Below are 13,754 nucleotides of genomic sequence, written 5' to 3'. Positions count from 1 at the left end.
ACCAAAGCAGCATTGCATGGAAACGCCGTTTACCTTCCCGCCGGAGCAGTTCCCATTGCTCGGTCCCTGCTCCTGCCAACGTAGCATTTTGAAAGCACGAAGTGCGAGTAGATAAATAGGTACTATTTATGTACTTATTTATTTACCTATTTATCTACTTGCACTTTGACGTGCTTTCGAACTGCTAGGTTGACAGGAGCAGGGACCGAGCAACGGGAGCTCACCCTGTTGCGGGGATTCGAACCGCCGACCTTATGATCGGCAAGCCCTAGGCTCTGTGGTTTAACCTACAGCGCCACCCACGTCCCTTTTTAAGGTAAAGGTAAAAGGACCCCTGACCATTAGGTACAGTCGCGAACAACTCTGGGGTTGTGGCGCTCATCTCGCTTTATTAGCCGAGGGAGCCGGCGTACAGCTTCCAGGTCATGTGGCCAGCATGACTAAGCCGCTTCTTGGGAACCAGAGCAGCGCACGGAAACACTGTTTACCTTCCTGCCAGAGCGGTACCTATTTATCTACTTGCACTTTGACGTGCTTTCGAACTGCTAGGTTGGCAGGAGCAGGGACTGAGCAACGGGAGCTCACCCCGTCGCAAGGATTTGAACCGCCGACCTTCTGATCGGCAAGTCCTAGGCTCAGTGGTTTAACCCACAGCGCCACCCGTGTCCCAGAACTTTATTTAGCCTATCCCAAATCTGGACTGCACCCCCGAGTGAGGAGCGAGGCAGACTCACCTGGCCGCAGGTATCTCTTGACGATCATTTCATTTTGCTGCTGGTCTCTTCCAGCTATAACAAGGTAATTTTCAGAGCTAATGAACCACAGGAATTTCTCAAACCTGCCAGATTACATCAAGCCATCAAGACAGAGCAAGGCATTGGAATAACGAAAAAAAAAGGCAGCTCATGATGTTGTCAGGGAACAGCCCCGCATCTTAGGAACATTTAAGCCCGTCCCTTGCCAACCCCACTCAACCGAAAGAGGAATGGCAAGTTCCTCCCAACCCAACACTTAATACATCTGGATGTTAAGCATTAAGTACTTAACTCACATCACACAGACAAGAACATGCAAAAGATGTTCAGATAATTCACTTGCTTATATCCGTGCACAGACACTCACCAGAACACCTTCCTCGCCTTCTGAATAGTGGAAACCGTTTGAACTTCTTTCAGTGTTTGCTTGGTCTTCTTTTCCGCTGATTTGAAGGCCTGTTTAGGCAAACAAATAAACAAAGCAAGCAAGGAAAGAGTTAAGGATGTGAGAAAAGTCCTGCTAGATCAGGCCAATGTCCCACCCAGTCCAGCATCTGGTTCTCACGGTGACTGAACAGTTGCCTGTGGGACAACAGTAAGCAGGATTTGGGCACAAGAGCAGTTCTCCCCTCCTGTGATTTTCAGCAACTAGAATTTGGAATTTAAAGAGATCTCCTAAGTGTGTAGCAAAGCAAAACAGAGACATCACCTTGCCAACAAAGGTCTGTATAGTTAAAGCTATGGTTTTCCCAGTAGTGATGTATGGAAGTGAGAGCTGGACCATAAAGAAGGCTGATCGCCGAAGAATTGATGCTTTTGAATTATGGTGCTGGAGGAGACTCTTGAGAGTCCCCTGGACTGCAAGAAGATCAAACCTCTCCATTCTGAAGGAAATCAGCCCTGAGTGCTCACTGGAAGGACAGATCCTGAAGCTGAGGCTCCAAGACTTTGGCCACCTCATGAGAAGAGAAAACTCCCTGAAAAAGACCCTGATGCTGGGATTGATGGAGGGCACAAGGAGAAGAGGACGACAGAGGATGAGATGGTGGGACAGTGTTCTCGAAGCTACCAGCATGAGTTTGACCAAACTGCGGGAGGCAGTGGAAGACAGGAGTGCCTGGCGTGCTCTGGTCCAGGGGGTCACGAAGAGTCGGACACGACTAAACGACTAAACAACAACAACAACAACAAAGTGCAGGCAATGCAAATGGCAGGTGCTCAAAATGACCAGTGTCCTAGTATTCTGTTCTTGGACCTGCCTATGTGCTGCCTATACCTGCGGTCGGCTTACGGCATGTTTGCCTTTGACCATCTTGCTCTTAACTGCTGCCGGATCAGAAGCAGACACTCTGGATTCACCAACAGTAGACTTGGAGGGTTTGCCCCCAGACTCCACAAGGCTATTCTCTTGAATTCGGCTCACTTGCCACTAAACCTTTATATCAGGGGTGGAGGAAGAGACCCTTTTGCAGGCAGGAAGAGACCTTTTTCAGCTCAAGGGCCAGATCCATACCTCTTCTTGGCTATTTTCAATGGGGGGGGCGGCACCACCCATCTGTCAACCCTACAGCATCAGGCGGTTCAAATTTCAAGCTTGGAAGAGGCGCAGACTAACCTCCAATCTTAGCACCGTGGGACGAGAGTGCAAAAATGTGCACTGCCAGCTTTTACTACGAAAGAGCAAACAGAGGCTTATCTCTGATCTTAGCACTTAGCCCTAAGATGAAAGAGAAGAGATCCCTTGTCTTCAATCTTAGTACTTAGCACTTAGATCAGAGATAACAGATCTCTGTACAGGACGTAATATGACTTCAGGTGACTGACAAGTGCGCTTGGTTTGCATAAGATTCGGAGGTCAAATTCACAGGCCTGGCAGGCTTGGCTGGGCCCATGGGCTGGAGGTTCCCCACCCTGGTTTCTAGTACAGTGGTACCTTGGTTTACAAACTTAATCTGTTCCGGAAGTCTGTTCTTAAACCAAAGCGTTCTTAAACCAAGGCGTGCTTTCCCATAGCAGCGGGGGACTCAATTTACAAATGGAACACACTCAACAGGAAGCGAAACATGTTCTGCTTCCAAGGCAAAGTTCACAAACCAAAACACCTCCTTCCGGGTTTGCACTGTTCTTAATCCAAGTTGTTCAGAAACTAAGCTGTTCTAAAACCAAGGTACCACTGTACTGGAGCTTATTTTCGATCGATGTATATGAACCGCGGAAATTGTGAAAAGCTCCAAGCAGACTGGAAAGAGTTGCTTATGGCTGCTGCCATAAAGTGTCTCGAAGGAAGAAAGGCAAAGAAATCACCAACGCACCTTCTCTGCAGCTTCCACCGTTTTCTGGGTTTTTCTGGCTGCGTGCCTCTTGTGATCGTAATACCTGGGAGAGAAGCAGCTGTGTCAATGTCTCCATCCCATTCCCCTCTTCCGTTAGGATTACGGCCTGTTTGCCTTTCCATGCAAGATGCCTTGTACGCCCACATAAATTGTGCAGAACCACATGATTTGGAAGATGCGAATTGTCAATTTGTTCGGAAAGGGTGCTAATCATAGCATTTCGTCCACACTTAATGACTCCCTGGAATAAGTCCGTGGTGGGGGTGGGAATGGAAAGCTGGCCTAGGGCTCTGCAGAGAGATTTGAAGTAATGGATCTCAGAAAGATCTTGAGCTGATGCCTTGGGCAGGATCGAAATAAATGCAATTAAGGAGGCGAGAGGAACCCCTTGATTCATGGGCACTAAACTGGTCCTATATCCCAGGGCCGCTTTCAGGGGCAACCCCAGCCAAACACTCGAACCCCTTACTTCTTGGCATTGGCATAAGCAGACAAGCTGAGATCCAAGTCCACCAGCAGGGGCTTGTTCTTCTGGGGCTTCGGAAGTGGTTTGGCTTTCTTCTTCTGCTTCCTCCCGCTCTGCGGCTCTTCCGCCACCTCCCCTTCAGCTTCCTCCTCCTCTTCTGAGAGCATGTAAGGGTTTCTAGCCAAGCAGAAAAGACAGGCATTGCAAAAGTCCGGCGCCAAAAATGTCTACCCCCCCTTTTTTAAAAAAAAAAAAAAAAAGTATGTACACTGCTAGCTGCAGGAAGACCAATTGAAAAGTTCTGACCAGGATTTCCCATTCATTCTGTTGATTGTGCACATGATCTGTGGCCTAATAATACAGTAAAATTCTGCATTGTTTTCTGTGCCTAGAAAGCTGAATTCAGCAGAGTTATTACACACGTCATGTGTGTTTTCCGTTGTCTGTTCTGTGTGGTTTATTCTGCTTCTGTCAGTCATAAGGAGAGGAAAGGAAGTCATGCGACACTGGCAGGGGTGGGCAAGAGCTGAGGTTTAATTACGTAGTGCAGGGGTAGCCAATCTTGACACCCTCCACATGCTCCTGGCCACATGTATAAAAAGGTAAAGGTAAAAGGTAAAGGATCCCTGGATGGTTAAGTCCAGTCAAAGGTGACTATGGGGTTGTGGAACTCATCTCGCTTTCAGGCCGAAGGACCCAGCGTTTGTTCACAGACAGCTTTCCGGGTCATGTGGCCAGCAGGACTAAACCACTTCTGGCGCAACGGAAAACCGTGACGGAAACCAGAGTGCACGGAAACGCCATTTACCTTCCCACCACTGCACTGATGTGCTTTCGAACTGCTAGGTTGGCAGGAGCTGGGACAGAGCAACAGGAGCTCACCCTGTCGTGAGGATTTGAACTGCCAACCTTCCGACTGGCAAGCCCAAGAGGCTCAGTGGTTTAGACCACAGCGCCACCCACGTCCCTATTGGGCTCATGTATAAGCATGTATAGGCTCCTGGGAGGCCAAAGGGACATTGCTGGGACAACTCTTGGGTTGGGAAAACTGGCTAAAATGTTTTTCCATGTTTTAAACAGTTCTAATTTCGGCTCCGTTTTGTTTTTGTCGGGTTGAGGTTGGTTAAATGTTCAGTTGGGTTTGGCGGTTATTTTAATTTGGGTATAAACATAAAGTGTTCATTATTGTTACTATTGTTATTATTGATTTCTATTGATTTATTGGCTTCTTTGTTGCCTGTATAGGATATTCTGTTTTTTAATATTTGATGTTTTGCTGTGTTTCTATATATGCTGTAAGCCGCCCAGCCAGGTGGGTAGGATATAAATATAACACAACAACATACCAATTTACAAAAACAGCTCCTTGTAGGACAAGCCTCAGCACTGCTGATTTCAGTGGTACCCAAGTAGCACTCCCAATATTCTCCAGATTACAGCCCTCAAGCCAACCTAGGCTGGGGCTGGGGCTTATTCATCCAATTAAATTGCAGATAAGAACCCAATGATGTCTTTGCTGGAACAGGGACCCCACTCCCATTGCTCCAGCACTTGGTCCTCGGAGGGTTAGTTTGTCTCCAGGCAGTGAGGTCCCATTTTCAGCTATTCACAGCCCCACTCCCCCAATTCTGCCTAACCCTGAACCTCCTAGCAAAGGAGTTTCAATACACACACACACCCCAACCACCCCTTTCCAGCGCGTTTCTCCCACCTGCCCGGCGCTTACTTCAGGAGCATCGTGATGTGGTTGGTCTGCAGCTTCAGCTCTTTGATGGCGCTTGCCACGGGGTCCCCCTGGGCCTGGGCTTCTTTGACGATAGTGCCAATCTCTGTCCAGTCAACCTGGTTGGCTAAGGCGCTCCGGACCACCTGGATGGCTCGGTCAACTATCTCCAGGTTCATTTCCACAAGCTCCCCTTTCACCTTGTCAATTTCCTTTGGGAAAGTGAAGGAGACCAAAAAAGCAGCAGCTGAGATTCTCTGGAGTATGACAAATGGACTGAAGCCAACAATTTATGGAGTCATCATGGTGGTACGATGACAACCCTTTACCTGAGCTTGATGGAGAGCTTCAAGCCGGTGCTCATGGTCCTTCCGAACATTTTCCAGCTTCTTTAGTGCTTGTTTCTCCTTTCAGGACAAAATGAAGGAGGAAAGAAAGACTGGTGGTGATTTGATGCTCATGCCAACTCAAGCATCGTGAGCTGAAGGCAAAGCAGGAGGGGAGGAAAGGCTGCAAGCAGGTAGCTAGAAGGAGCCACTCTGGTCTACTGGGGAAAGGAGTAGACCTGGCAGGTCTGGAGGCAGCTGGCAGGCAGTTCATCTCCTGAATCGCCCCAAGTTGACAAGATGCAGGAGCCAAGGCTGTGCCTTACTCTGTATTAGCAAAAGCAAGGAAGCTATCTCACAGAGAGCTCCATGTGTGTTTGACAGCAGCAAACTTTCCCCTCTAACGCTGAAGCTATTAGGGTTCTCAGCAGGGGCAAAAGTAAAATTCTCCCCATCTGAACGACAATCCACAGCTGGCAACTGGCTCCTTAGGGAACCCACAAGGTGTTGTGTCAAATGCTAATTCTTTCACGGGGTCGTACCTGCTGCAATGCCTTCAGGTCTATCTTCTGTCCTTCCAGCTTGGAGTAAAATTCATCCACTGCCTTCCAAAAGAGATGAAAACTTTTTAAAATATATATATATGTATCAGGAAGTTGTTTTTCATTTCTCATAAAAAATAAAATTTCAGAACAAAACCAATTACATCCAAAAAGGCCCTTGAGTTAGATTTCCTTCAATCTCAAACTCCGAAGTTTGAGTTCAGAATTCACTTGAGCAAAGCAACTTTCTGTGTCGCAGCTTCCACATTCTGGTGATGCCCAAAAGTACAGATGCCACCACCCGCCGCTTCAAAAATCTGTAACTCAAAATCCTAAACTTGGCTCTTAAACCGCTATGCTGCATTCAGATCCATCTTGCTGCAACCACAAACAGTTGGCAGGATTCTAACTCAGTGGCCACTGGGGCTTCCCAGTACCACCTGACACAATTAAAAAATTACACTCCACTTATAAAATACAATACATATCAAACACAGGACCGTACCTTGTTGAAAGAGTCAAACTCCACGTACGGACATCTTGTGTGTTGTGAAAACAAGAAAGGGTGAAATTCCTCATATCTGCAAGACACACATTGGATAATGTAGCAGCAGCAGCAAACCAAAAGCAGCTAATGCTATTCTAGGCTGCATAAAAAATGAGCAGAGGGCCACTCTAAGGTTGTAGCTGACTTAGTTAGTGGAGCATGGAATTGCCATTGTATAGCTCCTTTTGGGGCCAATCATAAGAAGATTCACGAAACAGAGATTGAAATCTGCGTATCTCGTTGTCGGAGTTCCGTTGGGACAGCACCAGCACAAGTACACATAGAGAGAGTTGTTCTCACGGACGTATTTCAGGAATATTTCGACTATTTGGCTTTGAGATGTTGAGTTGCGTGTGCCATAATTATTTTGGGTATTGTATACATCAATTAAGATTTCATGAATTAGAAACTGTTGAAATGTCATACATTTTGTTAACAAATTTTTGTAAACATAGTTGTTCTCTGAGATTCCTACATTGCAGGGGTTGGACTAGATGACCCTTAAGGTCCCTTTCCAACTCTGCAATTCTATGATTCTATGACCAGCAGGAAAATGAGGGACCAAAAAGGAGTCCCCCTTCAAAATACATACGTGAGGATTTCTTCTGGAGGCTTGTTGGGTTCCAGACTTGGCTTTTTCTCCCTCTTCTGAATGATATAACCCTGCCAAAAAAAGAGAAGTAGAGAAACCCTGAGCAGAATTTCTTTTCAGTTTTCTTTTTCTTGGAATTGTTGTGATTATTATGGTTTTTATTTTTAGCTAGCCATCAATAACGGCGAGTTAGACCAGAGCCTACAAGACTGCCTGGGGTGAGGGGATAGGAGAGACTAGAAGCTTGGGTCACAAAAAGCGGAAGGTAAGCACTAGGCCGGAACACATTGGGAGAAAAAAGTAAGGATCACAACAAGACGACCACAAAATCCAAATTTGTACACCTTCTCCAGAATACATCATTTGATATGAGAAGGGTCAAACCACAGCTATTTTTGCACGAGATTCTCTGGGCTCCCCTCCTCCTTGGTCCAATAAGTCTGCCTTTTGCATCACGGTCCCCGACTGCCTCCACTTCTGGGCTAGGGAGCTTGAGAATGTTTACTAAACCCACCCCTCCCTGGAAGATCTACAAAGGCAGTGTTTGAAAACATTGTTTCTCTGGAACCCGTGGGGTGTGCAAAAACCAGAGCACTTCAACCATGAGCTACCTTGTCGTTAAAGTTGTCTGTGATTGCCATATATTCTTCTGCTTTCTGTAGCGCAGTAAGAACCTTTTCAACATCTAAAAAGAGAAAAAATGGATTTTTGATTCTGTGGCTTCCTGCCGTGCTACAGCATATTCTCTGCATACTGGAGGCAGCCTTGGGCCAAATCAGATAATCTGTCCACCTAATCCCAGGATGGGAACCTGGAGCCTCCAAACACTATTAGACTGCAACTCCCATAATCTCTGACCACTGATGATGCTGACTGGTGGCTGGTGTTGATGCACTCCAGGAAAAGTTAGAGGGCAACAGGTACCTCCTCCCTGATCTAAGCTCAATGTTGTCAGCAAACTCTCCAGGGTTTCAGACAGGATAACAGTGGTACCTCTGGTTACGAACAGGATCCGTTCTGGAGGCCCGGCCGTATCCCAAAAATTTCGTAACCAGAGGACTGCTTCTGCACACGCACGCAGCGCCGCAGAGGTCTTCTGCAGACGCACGAGTGGCAAACCCACTTCCGGGTTTGCTGCGGTAGTAACCCGAAGATTCTGTAACCTGGAGGTTATGCGACATGAGGTACCACTGTATTTTTTCAGCCTTGCCTAGAGATGCTGGGGATATGATCAAGCCCAGAGCTGCAGACTGCCCCAAGGCTGGTTTAGGAGAATAAGAATTAAGCATTTCCAAAGCATCAGCTGTGTTAGCCCCGTACAGTGACACCTTAAAGCAGTGGTTCTCAAAGATTGGCATGGCAGGAGAGGATAGCAAGTGTGGTGGAAGATTCAAAGACAATCAAGGAAACATTTAAACATTTCGGTGTAGTATAGTATAAAAATATTCTTTATAAATGAGGTTATCTGGCAAAAGCTCACACCTCTCATGGAGTTTGTACACATATTTAAGGTACGTACATAAGATGCTCATTTCTAATTATAGTCTGAGAATGATTCATGTTCTTATGTAAGCTGCATTGTTTTATACTTTCTGGGTGTCCCATTATTGTATTATAAAGCAATTGTGTTCTGTGTTATAAATCAGTTGCTAGTTGTTGTTTCTTTTTGTTTCCCAATGTATTTCTTAGCAATTAAAAAATTGCTAAGGGCAAATTGTTTTTCTGAAAGTGTGGCCCAGAAAAGAAAAGTTTGAAAACCAGTGCATCATAGGCTAACTAATTTATTATGGTTTAAGCTTTCAAGGACTCATGCGCACAATATTAGCTGGCAGGTATGTAAAGAAGGAAAGCGTAGGTTGGGAGGTGAATGAGGTGCAAAAATGACAGACCATAATGATCAGAGCTGAAATATATATCCTATACAAACACCTTTAACCTTTTGAGCAGCATATTGGTGATAACTGCTGAGATGATTGACTTAACACCACTCGTACGTTAGGGAACCACTCACAAGAAACAGGGAATTAGCCAGGCCTAATAGATGAAATTAAATTGATACACCACACTGCATAACACAAAGATCTTGAAATACCAGGCATTATGCAACTCTGTCATGTGACATGCAAAAGGGTGTGCGGCGCATTTCGCGATGAAATGTCTGGCCACTTGCCTTTCCCTTCTATCTGTTCTGCTTTGGCGTTACTGGAAATTCCCGCTTCCATAAGGCAGTGCTCGATAAGTGTGGCTCCATAAGCTATAAAAAATGGAGGAAGGGAGAGAACCATTTATAAGACCAAACAATTAGCCAGAGACATGGATTTAAAAGAATCCGCCCCCCGCAAGGAATTTGTTTCAAACAAGGCAGAATATGGCACATTTTATACACAGGGGATAAAGAGGCCTCCATCTTCAACAACAATTTGTTTAAATAAATAAAAAAATTGTCCAGTAGCACCTTAGAGGTCAACTAAGTTTGCCCTGGTTGGTCTCTAAGGTGCTACTGGACAATTTTTAAATTTTTTATTTATTTATTTCGAATGCGTCAAACCAACACAGCTACCTACCTGAATCAGCAATTTGTTTAGTCTGTCCCTTCCCAGCCCCAAACAAATATATGTCATTTTAAGTATCGCGGCAAAGACCTTGCACATCTCAAAAACATTACGGCTCTCAAAAGCAATTGGCTATTACTGGAAGAAATATACCTGTTATTTGAGATTCCAACAGGTTCTCTTAGATATATTTGTAATCCTGCTTTTTTCTCTAGTGCTCAAAGTTGCTTACAAACTTTGAAAAACAGAACATAGCTTATTGCTGATTTCAATCTTAACATAAATGGTACTTACGAAGGTGAGGATTTAGGACTCTCTTTAGCTGGTCCCCTTTCGGTGCACTGGCTATTATTTCTGTCAACCTGTTAAGTGGGAGATGGGAAGGAAGGTCACCCCACAAAAAGAATACATTGCTATAGAATGATATTGAAGAGGAAAGCACATTGTGAACATAAGAAGGGTCTGCCAGATCAGGCCAAGAGCCCATCTAGTCCAGCCTCCTCGTCTCACAGTGACCAGCCAGATGACCGTGGGAAACCTGCAAACAGGTTCTCCCCTCCTCTGGTTTCCAGCAAAGTGGGACCTCGTGTTACGGATGGGATCCATTCCAGAGGCCCATCCGTAACGTGAAACGCCCACAACTCAAAGCGCTGCGTCTGCGCAGGTGTGCGGTGAGATTTGGCACTTCTGCGCATGCAGTGAAACCCAGAAGTAACCCGTTCCGGTACTTCCAGGTTGCCGCGGGACGTAACGCGAAAAGACGCAACATGAAGCAGACACAACACGACTGTATTGCTTCTAACTGCGAAGATAGAGCATAGCCATGGTGGCCAGTAGCCACTGACCGCCCTCTCCACCTCCATGAAATTGTCTAATCCCATATCCCCAAAGATAAAATTAACATATTCCTATACACAACAACAGCAGTGAGAACGTTGGTGGCCAGTTACTGGAAAGGAAATAACATCCCAGCAAAAAGGGAATGGTTAAGTAAACTATGTGAGTATCTGGAGTTAGCAAAATTGACGGACATAAGAAGGCATAGATCTAAAACTATGGTACAGAAACAATGGGAATGCTTAAATGAATATTTACACAAACAGGGATCAAACACAAAAGTACAAAGATTAGATGGACTATGAAAGAATTTAAGGAAAGGAAGTGACTGAAGAACAGATGTAAAGGTGAAATAGATAACCAAGAGACGTGTGGTGAATGCGGTGGAAGTCTTTTATAAAATTTTAACTAGGATTTATATATTGTAATGTTTGAAGTATGAATTTGGAATTATTGATTATGAAAAGTATTTTTTCTCTTCATCCTTTTCCTTCTTTCTTTCTTTTATCTTTCGTCTTTCTTCTTTTCTAGTCTGCATTCTGGAAAATTGTGTAGATAAATGTTTTTATGTATGGTTATGTATTGTTTCTATTTCTTTTTTTCTTTTCTTTTTCTTGTAACATCTAATAAAATTTAATAAAAATGATAAATTAAAAAAAAAAGAATTTGTCTAATCCCAGGCTGGTGCCATCCCTCCCCCCTGTGGCAGGGAGTTCCACAGTTTGACTTTGCGCTGTGTGAAAAAGTCCTTTCTTTTTTCTGTCCTGAATCTTCCAACACTCAGCTTCAACGGAGACCCACCGGTTCCAGCATTCTGAGAGGAGAAAAGCATTTCTCTATCTACTTTTTCCGTGCCATGCATATTTTTAAAAAACTCCTACCATGTTGCCTCTCACCTACTTTTTCTCTAAACTACAAAGTCCCAATAGGGACGCGGGTGGCGCTGTGGGTTAAACAACAAAGCCTAGGACTTGCCGATCAGAAGGTCGGCGATTCGAATCCCCGCGATGGGGTGAGCTCCCGTTGCTCGGTCCCTGCTCCTGCCAACCTAGCAGTTCGAAAGCATGTCAAAGTGCAAGTAGATAAATAGATACCACTCCGGCGGGAAGGTAAACGACGTTTCCGTGCGCTGCTCTGGTTCGCCAGAAGCTGCTTAGTCATGCTGGCCACATGACCCGGAAGCTGTAAGCCGGCTCCCTCGGCCTATAGAGCGAGATGAGCGCCGCAACCCCAGAGCTGGCCACGACTGGACCTAATGGTCAGGGGTCCCTTTACCTTTACCTTTACAAAGTCTCAAACGATGCAACCTATCTTCACAGGGGAGTCACTCCTTTCCCCTTGACCATTTTGGGTGTCAAACTCAAACCAGAGCAACTTTACAGCCCAGCAAGCAGGTCTCTGAAAAGCAGCTCTACTCAGTTCTTGGAGAAGGATGGGGCGGGTGCGGATATTGCTTTCTCCCCCAAACTAAATGCTGCACAAAGAACAGAGGTACCTTTCCAAACTGGGCAACGGCGCTGCTGCTTTGGCATTATCGACCGGGTAGTGTTCCCGCACTGCAAACTTTACATCATCTGCTTCATCCGTGCGAAACCTCAGGATGTTCAGTATTAGGTATTCATGGTCAGTAAGAACAATGTTGCCCTGCAAAAGAGTTTCCAACAAAATGCGGGTTTTAACCTATAAAGCCTTTATGGAGCCTCTCCCTATGTCGCTGTCATCTGCATTATTATTATTAATTACTTCCCTTCACCCTACAATCCCTGGGCAGGTTATAACATTAAAACACTGTATTTAAAACAGCTTAAATCAAATTACGATCACAAAAATAAAGGATATACCTCAAGTGTCAGGCTGTTTTATGGATTTGTAAGCCGCTTTGAGACACTTTATTGTGGAAAGTAATAAAATAGTCAGAGGACAAGGGTGCAATTTTAGTTCCTATGCTGTGGACTTAGATGCTCAGTGTTCACCATTCACACTACCTAGGGAAATTTGGATGTCTTTAATTACTATTTATTTATTGCTTGTCTGCTTTGCATATGGTATGACGCAGTACCCTGCTACTGCCCTTTTGGGTTGTTAGTAATGGCAGTAAAGGAAATTCGAAACAAAAATGAAGAACCTTCCCACCAAGTAACAAAGCAGCGCACGAGGACCAGCCTTTTCACCTCCAAGACCCGCAGCTCTTTCACCCTCCACTTACCCTGTCGTACAACTCTATAATCAGATGATAGGCGGCTTCGTCGCTCCCAAACTGGAAATCGACTATCCTGTCAACGCCAAGCTGCTTCACACTCACAAGCCTTCTGGTCTTCAGATGCTTGCGACACTGTCAGTGGGGAGAGCACAAACAGGTCTCACAAAGGGGCAATGAGGCACAGTCGTTTGCTCTTCCCCTGCAAAAAGCCAGGGGAGCTGGGGACTCCCACACCCCATAAATAAAAATGCTGATATCGTAGTCTCTCATAAACTTTTGGATCATTTGGAATATTTGAACAATGGCCTGATAAAAGCAGGAGAAGCATGGTGTTGGGGAGAGTCTACAGTGGTAGTCACGTTACGGATGGGATCCGTTCCGGAGGCCCGGGCGTAACATGAAAAGTCCGCAACTCGAAGTGCTGCGTCTGCGCAGGCGCGCGGTGCGATTTAGCGCTTCTGTGCATGCACGAGAGGCAAAACCCAGAAGTAACCCATTCCAATACTTCTAGGTTGCTGCGGGACACAAGACGAAAACACGCAACCTGAAACAGATGTAACATGAAGTAAAGGTAAAGGGATCCCTGACCATTAGGTCCAGTCGTGACCGACTCTGGGGTTGCGGCGCTCATCTCGCTTTATTGGCCGAGGGAGCCGGTGTACAGCTTCCAGGTCATGTGACCAGCATGACTAAGCCACTTCTGGCGAACCACAGCAGCGCACGGAAACGCCGTTTACCTTCCTGCCAGAGCAGTACCTATTTATCTACTTGCACTTTGACGTGCTTTCAAACTGCTAGGTTGGCAGGAGCAGGGACCGAGCAACGGCAGCTCACCCCGTCGCGGGGATTCGAACCGCCAACCTTCTGATCGGCAAGCCCTA

General features: G+C 45.7%; 1 protein-coding gene across 2 annotated transcripts in view; it reads right to left on the bottom strand.

Annotated features, from left to right (window-relative positions):
* The window catches only part of NEMF (nuclear export mediator factor), a 38,910-nt gene that overhangs the window by 21,388 nt on the left and 3,768 nt on the right, over positions 1–13,754 (bottom strand). For both annotated transcript variants that reach the window (XM_083611497.1, XM_083611498.1), the window contains exons 4-17: positions 12,880–13,005; positions 12,169–12,317; positions 10,131–10,198; positions 9,455–9,538; positions 7,896–7,969; positions 7,285–7,355; positions 6,651–6,726; positions 6,146–6,208; positions 5,607–5,684; positions 5,281–5,489; positions 3,558–3,731; positions 3,068–3,131; positions 1,123–1,211; positions 735–838 (exon numbers count right to left, since the gene is read on the bottom strand). In XM_083611497.1, the coding sequence (XP_083467623.1) occupies positions 735–838; positions 1,123–1,211; positions 3,068–3,131; positions 3,558–3,731; positions 5,281–5,489; positions 5,607–5,684; positions 6,146–6,208; positions 6,651–6,726; positions 7,285–7,355; positions 7,896–7,969; positions 9,455–9,538; positions 10,131–10,198; positions 12,169–12,317; positions 12,880–13,005 (1,429 nt within the window). The remainder of the gene's footprint in view (positions 1–734; positions 839–1,122; positions 1,212–3,067; positions 3,132–3,557; positions 3,732–5,280; positions 5,490–5,606; positions 5,685–6,145; positions 6,209–6,650; positions 6,727–7,284; positions 7,356–7,895; positions 7,970–9,454; positions 9,539–10,130; positions 10,199–12,168; positions 12,318–12,879; positions 13,006–13,754) is intronic.

Source organism: Podarcis filfolensis, assembly GCF_964270895.1.
Source record: "Podarcis filfolensis genome assembly, chromosome: 1".
Lineage (NCBI taxonomy): Eukaryota > Metazoa > Chordata > Lepidosauria > Squamata > Lacertidae > Podarcis > Podarcis filfolensis.
The sequence above is the reverse complement of the archived record's forward strand: the minus strand, read 5'-3'. Positions and strand labels throughout refer to the sequence as shown.